The sequence below is a fragment of the Patagioenas fasciata genome, chromosome 13 (genome assembly GCF_037038585.1).
Source record: "Patagioenas fasciata isolate bPatFas1 chromosome 13, bPatFas1.hap1, whole genome shotgun sequence".
In the NCBI taxonomy this organism is placed as follows: Eukaryota; Metazoa; Chordata; class Aves; order Columbiformes; family Columbidae; genus Patagioenas; species Patagioenas fasciata.
Genome location: NC_092532.1, coordinates 6,859,327 through 6,872,732, shown reverse-complemented (window position 1 = coordinate 6,872,732; position 13,406 = coordinate 6,859,327). Strand labels below are relative to the sequence as shown.

The 13,406-nt window shown below is 36.5% G+C and overlaps 1 protein-coding gene across 6 annotated transcripts in view; it reads left to right on the top strand.

Moving 5' to 3' along the window:
• Positions 1-13,406, top strand: part of RPGRIP1L (RPGRIP1 like) — a 70,460-nt gene that overhangs the window by 3,312 nt on the left and 53,742 nt on the right. For all 6 annotated transcript variants that reach the window (XR_011741305.1, XM_065848048.2, XM_071814479.1 and 3 more), the window contains 5 exons: positions 953-1,044; positions 1,832-1,976; positions 4,286-4,584; positions 8,332-8,431; positions 9,372-9,515. Coding sequence is in view for 5 of the 6 variants with exons in the window: in XM_065848048.2 (XP_065704120.1) it covers positions 960-1,044; positions 1,832-1,976; positions 4,286-4,584; positions 8,332-8,431; positions 9,372-9,515 (773 nt within the window). In the remaining variant the exon portion in view is untranslated. The remainder of the gene's footprint in view (positions 1-952; positions 1,045-1,831; positions 1,977-4,285; positions 4,585-8,331; positions 8,432-9,371; positions 9,516-13,406) is intronic.

Here is a 13,406-nt window from a genome sequence, read left to right as displayed (position 1 = left end):
TCTTTAGTAACATCACTGTTAATTTCCCATTGCTTTCCTGGATGTTTTTAGATTCACTAAGGATTTGTATCACCTGAAGAGTCTAACAATAGGGGGAGAAAAGGACTGCGCAAAGGACTTCATGTCTCTCTTTCCGTGCTGTTTCAGCCTTACTTGACTCTATTGCCGGCATGTAGTTTTCTGCACTAGAAGAGAAGAAACAGTAGTTGTTAACAAGTATCTTCATATGTTACGCTGAAACAAATGGACTACTTTCTCACATTAATACTTTCCTAATCTCACTTTGTCATTTAGCTAAGCTTTCTATTGCCTCGAGAAAGAAATATGTTCAGATTTATGAGAATCATTCATAGGAGAATGTCTATCTTAGAAAGTAATTTCTCTTATGACAGTGATTGAAAGAAGACTAAGAGAATGGTAGGCAACACTGAAATGACTTTATGACCCCCAGCACCTCTGTTCCAGAGTCCCATTCAAAATGTGGAAGATGGCATTATCATTTACAAGTTGATGCCTTAAGCTTTGACCTGTCTTAAAATGAACAAACAAAAACCAAACAATTAAAAACAAAACAAAAACTGTAAGAACCCACAAGTCCCCCTCCCATGTACACTTAGAAATATAGCCTTAGCCCAAAGATTGCTGAAGAAAACTGAACTAGAACTTAAAAAACCTAGTTCCACATACATTAAATCAAATCGGAACTATTGCGTAACAAAGAAACCATATTTTGTTAATAGGTTAAAACTTGCATAACATTGAACTTGAGAGTTTCGATTGTCTTCTGAGTGATACAACTGAGATAGGAGCATTCACAGTAGTGTACAAGTCTGTCATTTCAGTGAATCCATCGTTACTTTTTGCTTCATTTTATATGATGTATTGTAGTTGATTTTAGTCTCACAGTTTAAGTTCCAGATAGAGAAGAATTTCTTTTGAATTTTATCTGTAGATAAGCCATGTCTGTTCCAGCTGATGAAACTGTGGGTGACCTGCCTGTGAGAGACGTGGGTCTAACTCTAGCTGGAATCGGAAGATTACAAGGTTTGTACCAGCTGCTATTTATTACAGTTACAGACTTTGATCAGTGACTTCTTTAGTTTCTTTCTAAAAATGTTTCTGACATTCCCACTCACAAAATGAAGTTCAAATACCATTCAAAATCTGGGTTGAATTCTGAAAGATACTATGAGCCGTTCTGTGCTCGTGTTGCTTGTTAAAAGAGGCGAGTTGCTGTGAGATTCTAGAAACTGGAAATCTCATTGAGCTATAACCTCCGTCCTTCAAGAGGAAAAGAGAACTTGCTTGGTGAATTGAGGACAAGTCCAGACCTGTTTAACAAAATGGGAGCCAAAAGTACCATGCAATTCTGATATGTTACTCAGCTGCTATTAGAATGGAACTGCTGGGCTTGGACTTGTATCTGAGTAAATTTACAGAATTGTGAGTTAATCTTTTCAAGCTTTGAGAGAGTATGTTAACTTTGAAACAGATTAGAAAGTATCTCTCTGGTAATCTTCGTCTTATTTCAGTATGTTTGACAGTCCCTTGTTACTTGCTAAGCTATTTCCTTTATGTTGTCTAGCAGGTAATCAGCTTGGTGTATCATTTGAAATACTTTTTTGTGTAAGAAGTAGGAAAAAGGCAGTGATTAATATGTCAGTAAACCTGAAAAAATTAATCAACAGACTCATACAAGTGTAAAATATCAAATTACTTGAAAACTTTCATTTTTTTATTTTTTTTTTTCAGTATTTCAAAATGAGTTAGACTTTGGTTACATGTTATTGAATGTATTGAAGGTAATTTAAAGTTGTCTTGGTTTGGGCAGAATCATCAAGTACACAGAATGTAAAAGCTCGACAGGCTGTATCACAAATCAGTCGAAAGGAACTGGAAGACAAACTTCTTTGTTTACGTGATGAGAACATCTTACTCAAACAGCATGCAAATAAGCAAGAGGAGAAAATTAAAAGGTGCGGGTTTTAATGTTTCTATTTTAGCTCACAATAATGTTTTTACCCTCTAAAGTATTATCAACAAATGAAAAATAATGCTGATTCCTCTCAGAGCACTTTTTAAAGCAGTAGCAAAACATCTTTCATTGGAATTCATTTTTTTTATTCATTCCTGGTTGTCTTGATGATGTGTGGGATATTTTTTGCAGAGGACAGTATTACTTCAACGTGTAGAGATGTAATATTTTGGAGCGGGTACCTTGGGTTCATAGCTGTGCTGTCCGAGTACAAATACAACAGGTATTTTGCGAACTGAAAAAGAGCCTATAGAAGCCTCATTATTCATCAGGAATTTCATCCTAGAACCAAAATGACCTATACAGACAGATTCTGCCCCTTTTTGTGTCCTTCTAGTTGACTAGTATCTAGCATTTTATTGTCTAGTTAAACCTAAAATATCTTTATGTTCAGCTCTCCTTTATTCACAGTAATAGGTAACTTCATTGAAAGAGTCCCAGGTATCCTGGGGAACGCAGTACCCAGCGTACCCAAACATATGCAAGCAACTTTAGGCTTCTTACTAAACTTAGTGCTGTGTTGGCAAAACAATGTGGACCCAGCAAAATTGTTCATGGTGTTACTGTATTCCAGGAGGGCTAATTAATCTGAAAGCACCAGGGACACTGTGTTCACATGGTGCTGTGCTCTAAGCTAATAAAATCGTGCTGTGTCTAAGCTAGCTTCTGGTCAGGAGCTAACCAATTCATAAAAGGGCATCTGAAGATACTGCCTCTGTAGTGGGACTATTTAATACTTTTTTAAAGTCTGAAACATTCTTTCTTTCTGACTCAGAACCCAGTGAGTCAGGTTCAAATGGACCAGGCTACTGTCAAATACAAGTTGGTGGAACAAATTAACTGTTTACTTCTTCCAAATGGCACTTCTATGTTGCTGTTAGATAAGTGATCAAATGCATTCATCATCCCCTTAGGTAAAATTACACAGACTTTCCAAATTGGAATACCTGAATTAATATTTTAAGGCACAGAAAGGCACATAAAAAGTACAGTGTTTGTCTAGATTGCCAGAGAAAAATCTGAACTGCTCAAGCTAAGTTTCTTTCCCAGTGTCCCTCATGGTAAAACCCTTGTTACTGAAAGATCGGAATGAATTTGTGGTACAAGTACATTGGAAAAAAAAAAAAAAAGGCAGCTAAACAAAAACCCTGCTTACAGGCAAGTAACATTCTGTGACATCCTAAAGCTATTATGGATTTTTTTGTTTCACTTTTGTTCTTTTAAGTAGAAGCTTCTGTCCACAAGTATACAAAAATAAAACAAGCCCCTTTAAACAAATTGTGTCCTTATTTTCAATTTTCTTTCTGTGCCTGCAAAAATAGATTTCCTGTTAACTAGATACAGGTCTTGAAGATGTGCGACCAATTTTGTAAAGTCTTGAACTTGTCTCTCTCATCAAAGCCACCTTTTCTTTCTTTATATGCCAAGTTTTTTCCTTTCACTGCTGGGTATGTTTTCTGTTCTTGTATATTACATCACCCCCGTGTGCCCTCTCTGCCTTTTGTTCTAGCTTACCAATGTTTATCAAAACTAAAGGAAATCAAAGGTACAATTCTTGAGATGCCAAAAGCAAAATTTGTATCCTTTTAAAGACAGATGAAAACCATACCCTCTGTATCTAATTCTATTCTTCAGCTAACCGTTCCTGCTCCAAAGCACATTGTTAATATTTACCAAGTATAAAATTGAGTATGATAATGAGAACGATTAAGTCTTTTTTTCCGGAGTGCCTTCTTAAATATCTCCACCTCTAGATTTTAGACATTTTAGAATTGAAATATATATTCAAATCCTAAAATACTGGAAATGATACATCATTGGAATGTTGTGTATTATAGACATTCTTTCAATAGTTGAATGTTTTGTGGAATTTTAGCTTTTATAACTTGCCCCACCACATCTCAAATCTGTAACTTTACTTAACAGCATGCAGAGGTTCCTTTATAAGGTCATGCGTTAAAAATTACATTTAAGCAGCATATGGAGTAAATATGTGTCCTCTCTTTACTAACCTTAAATGATAAGCCTTAGGAAACTGTTATTTGTCAGTGCTATAAAGCAGATTGCTGCACAGTGGTTTCAATTATCTTCAAAGAGTTCTTCACAGGCAGTAATAGTTATATCAAAACCTGAAATTTATTATTCAGGTTCTATGCTGAAGTCTTCACAGTGATTATGTTCCTTTCAACAGAATGCTTTTTATGCTGACTTTTCACATTCTTTTTCATCTTTTTTTATTATTTTCCCCAGAATGGCCACCAAGTTAATACGGCTGGTTAATGATAAAAAAAGGTCTGAACAGGTTGGTGGCGGCCCCAAGCGGCTGGGTCAGGCTGTGGAGCTGGAAGAAATGATTGAACATTTGCAAGAGAGAGTTCGTGAGCTCGAGAAACAAAACGAGAGCCTCCGCAGCAAACTCATCTCCACTAAACAGCAGCTGCAGATCCAAGGCCACAGGCCTTGTCCATACAGCTACGTTCAACCACGTGTTAACACTGGTCTCAAAAAAGTGAGCGAGGCTGCCGGCATGCTGGAGCACGCAAAGAAAGGTATAATTCACCTTCATTAAAAAGAGTGGTTTATATACATATCACTAAGTATTCCTTCACTGTAGCAAGTATGTACCCTTTTCTGTTGGTCAGCGGGCAATGATGCCTGGAGGCAGAACGATGGTTCTTCCTCATTTTTCTTTATTTATAGCAGTCATGAGAACTCGTTTGCCTTTGAAGTCCTTATTTTGAGAGTCCTCAGTGGTAGAGGTAAAACAAACGTCCACATTTGAAAATAAAGTAGTTATCGAGCAAGCTATCTAATAGTTAAAATCACAGGACTTTCTTAGTATATAACTTCTCTACATGTTAAAGGCTTATAAAAGAAGTATATGAAAAAGTTTAGTGTTACCATGTTGTAACGAAGTTTTACATCTGTAGTTTGTTTGCACATGTTTTTCCTTTTTTAATATCAAGGTTTGTTCTGGTCTTTTGATACACGTGTGGACAACAGTGCAGACTTGAAAAATCTATTACATGTGTGGACTTTTGAAAGCAAATACCACAATGCAGCCATCTTTAATGATGCCTTTTACTGTTAAGACCTAGTGCTTAAGGCAGTCTCTGTCCTTTATTTATGGTAACTACATTTGGAAATTACACTTTTAAACCTTTCTATTTTCATGTGAACATTTGTAGAAGTAGTTGTACTCAGTTGACTTATACACTGTACAGATGATATGTTTAAAAAAAGGTGACTATGTCGGCACTGATTCAAAACTGAGTCAGCAGAATTGTCTCCTTAGCTTCTACAAGCTATGGATCAGGCTGGTAGGCAGTTCTATCATGTTTTTTCTCCATCTCACCCTTCCACCAGTCTTTATTTTGGTTACATGTTTTTTTTCTGATGTATAAAAGCAGAAATAATTCTCATGTTTTCAGACAGGCAATAAAAAGCAATTGGCTCCACCACTTCACTTCTTAAATTTGAATGCAATGCGAGTTTTGACATTTTAAATACACCTATGTTTTCACACTTATGCCATGAATTGTTTTATTCCCAAATTGGTTTTTTTTCAGTTTTATTCCCAAAAATCTTTTTTGTTGTTGTTGATTTTAACAATGCGAAAATAGACTAGAAATATAATAAATGTATTCAGGCCCAGTGCTAGCAGAGGGGAAAAAAGCAACTTGGTTCAAGGATTAGAGAGCCATGTTGATATGGCATGTGGTGAGGACTGCTCTTGACATGAGAACAGATCCAGATCAAAGATGTCCTGTGCAGAACTAGGATTAGGACCATGTTGATTGAGGCATTGGTTCTTAAACTGAAGAGAACATGGGGAAAGGACCAAAAGAGTTCACAGAATCACAGAATGTTAGGGATTGGAAGGGACCTGGAAAGCTCATCCAGTGCAATCCCCCCATGGAGCAGGAACACCCAGCTGAGGTTCCACAGGAAGGGGTCCAGGCGGGTTTGAATGTCTGCAGAGAAGGAGACTCCACAACCTCCCTGGGCAGCCTGGGCCAGGCTCTGACACCCTCACTGAGAAGAAGTTTCTTCTCAAATTTAAGTGGAACGTCTTGTGTTGCAGTTTGAACCCATTACCCCTTCTCCTACCATTGCTGTCACCGAGAAGAGCCTGGCTCCATCCTCCTGACACTCACCCTTCATATGTTTGTAAACACTAATAAGGTCACCCCTCAGTCTCCTCTTCTCCAAGCTCAAGAGCCCCAGCTCCCCCAGCCTTTCCTCACGCGGGAGATGAACCACTCCCTAAATCATCTTTTTTGCCCCACGCTGGACTCTCTCCAGCAGTTCCCTGTCCTTCTGGAACTGAGGGGCCACAACTGGACACAATATTCCAGGTGTGGTCTCACCAGGGTAGAGTAGAGGGGCAGGAGAACCTCTCTGACCTACTGACCACCACCTTCTAACCCACCTCAGGTACCATTGGCCTTCCTGGCCACAAGGGCCCAGTGCTGGCTCATGGTCATCCTGCTGTCCACCAGGACCCCCAGGTCCCTTTTCCCTACGCTGCTCTCTAATAGGTCATTCCCCAACTTACACTGGAACCTGGGGTTGTTCCTGCCCAGATGCAAAACTCTACACTTGCCCTTGTTATATTTCATTAAATTTCTTCCTGCCCAGCTCTCCAGCCTGTCCAGGTCTCTGGATGGCAGCACAGCTTCCAGTGTCACCACTCCTCCCAGCTTGATGTCATCAACAAACTTGCTGATAGTACACTCTATTCCCTCATCCAAATTGTTGATGAATATATTGAATAATTGTCCACAGGACATCCAGTTCAGAAAATAACGTTAAGAAATTTCATGGAAGTTCTAGTATGACTATCTCAGTTCTAAGACGTTGTCCAAACTAGAAGGGATTCAGATCAGTTGAATGCTATGAATATGTAGTTTCTTGAACACACTTTCCTAAGGGTATTATTAAAAATCTAGTAGCCAATATTCAGAACTTTGACACAGTAGTGTTTTCTTCCAGAAGGTCAGGGAATGTTTTCTATAGTATTAATTAGCACAGGATGATTTATGTTTTTCTCATATGTGCTTTCTCCTCCCCTCCTTTTGATTAGTGATGATAAACCTTGCAGTCTGGTGTCAGGTATGTGCCTCCTGTCTTTCAAGGCTGCTGGATTCTCAGATTGCTCTGTGGAACCATGAGGCTGCACCTCAAAACATTTTTGGTGCGGATTAGAAAATATTCAGAGCAGTTCTCCAAAAATAAAGTGAGTGCCTGGAAAAATTCAGGAGAGCTTGCCTGTCTCCAGGGCATGAAGAGGCAAGAAGAAACCACAAATAATAAATACACCTTTCTGTATCTGCTTTGTGTTTGGCTAGTTTACAAATACCGTAGCACATAGATCCAAAAGATGTGATCAGGTGTATATGTGGACTAAATACTCACTGGTTTCTACTTTCTTTGAGTACAACCCCCTAAGATACATCATGATTCGAACAAAAAAATATATATACACTCTAGGCATATATATGTATGCATATGTATATATCATAGTTACCAATACCTTAAAATAATACTTAAAGATCAAAATATTGAAATCAAATTAACTCAGCACAAATGCAAATCAGGTAAATTTTTTTGCAGTCATTTTGTGAACCTTCTGGTATCATTGTACCTTGAACCCAAGTGACTCATTTTGGGGGACTGAGGGATAGCAGCCTTAATGCTGGATTTGAAATTTAATGCATAGTTTGGTCTCTCCTCAAAACTGCATTCGTTTCTTCTTGCTGAAGAAAGATAAATATTTGGAGAAACCATTACTTTTCCTAAACTAACAATCGTTCCTGAAGTAATTTCTCACTTTTCTTCTTCTCCAAGGACTTAGTATGCTTCTAAAGAATTTAAGGAAATTATTTGTGCTGCTGCTAAAATGGTCCTGTAGTTGCTTGTCTAGGTAAATGACACTTGTGGCTTTGTCAAGTGCTATCAGAGAAAAAGTGATTACAAGTTCGTGTTTGGTAATATTGATACTGTTCTTTGAAGATACCATCTCTGTTCTCTCTCTTTAAAAGTAAAATCTTCTAAGAAAAGCATTTCAAGGTATGTTTTTAACACTTCTGTTGAACAGTACATGCTGTATTGCCCACAGCTTGAATTTTACAGCAATGTTGCAGATACTCTGATTATCTCTTTTCATGCAAATTTGATATAAAAGTACTTTTTATGGCATCTATATGTGAGTTGCAAGTGTTTGTAGTGTATAGAGTTTGTTGTTTTGCTTTTTCATTCAGCATGACAAAAATTTATCTTTTCTTTGTTTTCAGGAATGAAATTTCCAGATTTAGAAGTGAGATCACCTAGTCTTATACTCCCCAGAAATGGGCAGGGTCTGCTGGAGGATTCAAGGGCTGAAATAAGAAATTTGTATGATTCTCATATTTCTTAATTTTTGTCATTATAACTGTTAAAATTTGTGGTTTTCTTGAAGAAAAAAAAAAGAAAGACACTTTTCAGAAGTTTTTACTTCAGAAAATGAAGTTTTTGGATATGACAACAGTAACACTGGTAACAATGCAGAAGTGGTTTGTGATAAGGAAGACACAGAATCAGGAATTTAGGCTGCAAAGTGTAGGTACATAAGAATTTGGCCAGAAGTTAAAATGGATATTCAGTGGTGAGTCTCTCTTTTTGTCAGGGTGCAATGCTGCCTGGCTTAGTGCTGGACAAAAACAAAAGGAGTCTTAGCTGCCCAATTATTACCAGCGTAACTTGTCGAGAAAATCAAAGTTGTGGCCTACTGAAAGATACTCAGACTCTGATCCCTAGAGCTTTCTGCCTTTCTTTTTTAATTGCATTTACTGGATAAATTCCACTGTTACAGACACAGTCTGATTTTATTGCGTAAAGTTACCTTATTCAGCATAAAATCTTAAAGATTTCTCTCATTGCTCCACACATTGAAGATCTCCTGTTGTTTTGATAGCTCGTAATGGTGTTTTCCTTTTCAGAAAACACTTGGTACTAATGGATTAGGAGGAGGGTATGTTTAATATAGAGTGTAAGAAACCATAAATGATATTTTCAGCTAGGTTCTGCTAAACGTTGTTTAGTCCACATAAACGTTTGGTAGTATTATGTTGCTTGTGATGTGTTGGATAACGTGGTTGAATTAGTTACCTATGGTACTATTCACAGCTTTTCCTGTGGTGACCTCTATTTTAATAGTAAGCTAGACTCTCTCATTAAGAAATACAAATTTTGCTGAACGCTTTTAAGTTTGTTTTCTTTCCTGAGTATTCATTTGATTGTTTTCTTTTATTAAATACTTACCTGGTTTTGGAACATGAGATGTTTGTACTTGCAGGGAGACTGTTATTGAATCACAAAAGGAACACATTGAGAAATTAGAACATTCCAGAGAGATACTTGTGAGTCAGCTGAGAAGGACAGAAAAGGAGATTGAAGAATCTGTCCTACGGCTGAAAGAGCAAGAAACCACAAGCCAAAGGTATTGTGAAAAATAGAAATCTCCATGGTGGAAGCATTAGCAGAGCTATGTCATAATGTTCATATATAACTGTGAAAATTGCTTGTTCTGTTAAGAAATATGTGCTTCATTCATGTTTTTCCTTCGGTGAAACTAAGTTACAAAATGTTTTACCAAACAGCCATTGATAATTCTAAGCAAGGAGATTGTTATGATAATAGGTTATTATGGTTTTTCACAAATAAACAAAGAGGTTCATAATTACCATTTTAGATAATTCATTTCCAGCTGATTCAGATTCAATTGAAGTTCAACTCATTAAATTTTAATCATTTCTTGTTTCCTCAACATAGTTCTTAGCAAATTTTAGATATAGGTTCATAGTGGATAATTTAATGTTCATTAATGCTCACTGATGATTTGGAATCTACAAATAGTAGAAAAATAATGGCCCTGCAAGGGTAGATTAGCAAATTTCTGAAGGAATATGGTATAGCTGTGCTGTGAAACAAAGCTGGGCAAACATGCCTGCAGAATGTGTTTCACAGTAAAGCCTCTTAGTTTTAATCTTTTTTCTTTCACTTTTGAAAAAATATATGCAAAACAATATAACTTTGCATACATTTTCCCTCTTTTGACTCTTTCAATTGCAGTATGTTACTTTTAATTGTATTGAGAATCTAATACGGTGTGATCACGTGTTCTTTACTCATTTGATTTCGATGGAAGTTCTGCTTGGATGAGAAATATGTGGTCAGTTCTTTGACTGCCTTTCAAGAGAGGGACCTCGTTATTATGGGAGCATTCTTTTGTGCATCAGTGGTGCTGCATAAATAATACATCATAATGTTTGCTATTAAATAATTCACAAAGTCATAAGTCTCCCCTATTCAGAATTTCCTTTATATAGTTTAAATATGTTAAAGAAGTTGCTATCATAAATAATTATTTAGTCTGTACCTACAATGAATTCAGAAAGTATTTAAAAGATTTTTTTCATTATTTGAAAATAATCCAATAGAAATCTCAAAGAACAACTGTGCTTAATTTTTCCATAGATAAACACTGTTCTTTAATTATACCAGTCAGAAACTGAACATAACTTCTGAATTTGATGTCAACTACCATGTTTCTGTGAAATTTTTTAGGAGTTTTCAAGTAAAGATCCACTTCAAATTCAGCTAGAAATCCTTCAGTAAAGTCAGGCTATAAAGGTAGTGCAGATCCTTATTTATGTATGTTTATCAAATTACTTATATACAATCCATGATACTGGACTTCAGCTGCAATCTGTTAATTCATGTTTGAAGTTCTGTAATTATTTCCATTTCTTTCTTATTCAAAACCAGGTAAAACATACATAACGTATGTAAGTATTAGTGGGTTTGGCTGAAGACAATAGGGAAGAAATGGAAATATGTCCACTGGTGCATATCTAGAATAGTGCAAGTTCTGTAATTATGCCACTAGAATACTTTATGGAAGGCTTTTAATCCCCATGTTTTTCAAACTGTATGTTGAATGAAGCAGAACCAGAACTTGGAGAGATACTGTTATCTCCAGGTTTAACTGTCACCATAGATATCTATACATATTATCTTTAGGAGATTTTAATTAGCTTGCTTTCTTGGAAGCCTCGTAGCTGCTGTCTAGAACAGTCTATATTAGTTGTTTGCTGACACAAATAGATGTATAGGTTCTATGTAATTCTTATTTTTAATCTTCAGAGAAGAAACTGTCAATACTGCAATATTAAAGGAAATATTGGAAATCTGGGTGACTGATGTCATCTTCTTTCATCTTTGTAATGCATGTCTTTGAATTCTGGTAAAATCGACAGCTTTTTCTTATGTTTTGTAAGGATACACTTGGCTGCCATCTAGTTACAGTACTACCCAAAGATAGTTAATCTGTTGAAATTCTTTAGGAGGTATATGGTACCAAAAGGATATAATAAATGTGCCACTACCAGTCTTCATACTAGGTTACCATTTGGCCTCAGCCTGGTATTAACAAAATTTAGGTTACTTTCAAACTTGAGGAAAACATTCTTTATTCTGCTACATGATTAAGAAATTCTTGTGATTGAAATAACTGTAGATTCCAGGTAGTGACATAGCCACGCTTGTTAATCATTGATCCCTCAGTGGTAAGGGAAATAGTAATTATCCTGAGTCCTATACCCGCAAGAAATCCAGTAATATTTTAAATCTGCCTTTGCAGCTTCACTACAGTTTCTGTCTAACAACACAAGAGCTACGTAACAGAGCTGAGTTCATATGCAGTGTAGTCCTTGGGATGATTGTTGTAACATGGCTGAAATATTTTCAATATTTCATTACAGATTGTTTCAGGAGTATATAATTCTGACTTAAGGGAAAAGCTTGGCCTGTGTGTTGTTAGACTAAACGCGTTTTCTTATGTACAAAATTTAACTGCATTTAGCATGGCTGTTTTTAATTTAAATATGGCCAAAACCATAACAACCTCATGGTTTGATGTCTATGATACGCAGTGCGCAAGTTAAAATATTACATCTAAACAATTCCATTTTGCAAGCAGCTAGCTTGAAATAATGTAATTGCTCATTTTTTAAGCCATTCCAAAATGCATTTTTGAAACAGGTACTTGGTGTTTGCATATTTGGGGGGCCAGGGGGGGAGTTCGTTTGATTGATTTTAATTTAAAAACTTATTTTCCAGTCAGTTTTGAATTCCTTTCGCTTTTTATGCTGCAATGTGACTTTGGAGACAGACCGTTAAGTGTGTGGGGTTCTGGACAAAAGTATCCTATTTGATGCACTCTGTGTTGTAAACCTGGATTAAAATGTAAAACAAGTTAGTCACAATGCATTAGGTAAAGGGTTTTGAGAGACTAGATGAATTTGCTGAATCATCATTAATTTTAAACAGACCTTTGTATTTGCATTTCCATATCTGATTTTTCATATTTAACCAGTTTGCGTAAAGATCATGACTTTCGTTTGTAGAAAGCTCTTTAACCAGGCAAACTAACTTAGAATTTCATATTGGTATTTAAATAATCTTAATAACTTAGGTGTTAAAGCTATCAATACAATCTGAATGCTTTGCTTATTGCAAATATACTATCAATTGCAACATAAAGGTACTACAAAAAGGTAAATATTGTTGTTTTCTTTCTCTTTTCCCCTTTGTATTTGACTTCCTGTAAGGAATAAGAGGTAAGGGAAACAACATAATGTATATCAATGTATAATCCTGTTAGTTAGTCTAAGCATTGTAAAATTAAGAATAGTACAGCACGCTGATGTTCTATTCTTTACTTCTCTGCTTGGGGGTCTATGTGTCTATCTTGGCCACTTGTGATTGAGAACTATTGGCCTAGAAACCTTCTGTTTGTTTTACCAGCCAGAGGGTAAGTGATCCTGAGCCTTACAGTGGTGATGTTTCTATACTTGCTTGTTTTTTGTGTTCTGAATGTGAATGGGGAAAGTTTGTGAGCTACTGGTCCAGTTGATACAATAGTCAGGCCTCTCTAAGACTGGTCTCAGTTTTTTATCCATGTCCTGCTCATATGGAAGTAAAGACAAGATGCAAGGGATGTGGTTTAATTAGACCTCAATTTTATTAGCTTAGCCATCTGGGATTTACTGGCATAAATTTGTACAGTGCAGGTCAAGATCCTTTCTTTAATCATTTCCTTCTGGTGTAGGTTGCTATCAGTCCCCATTCCCACACAGCTGGTCCCCAGCCTGTTATGGGGACCCCGCTCTATACGCTTTTAATCCAAATTATAAGAGATCTGGGAAAGAGTCTCTCTGTGGTATATTCAGGCATTAAACCCAAACATGATGCTTAGCTTTCTAAAGAGTAACTTTCTCCTAACTTTATTTCCAATTTCAGACATTTTAATCCAGCTTTAAGATGAGGT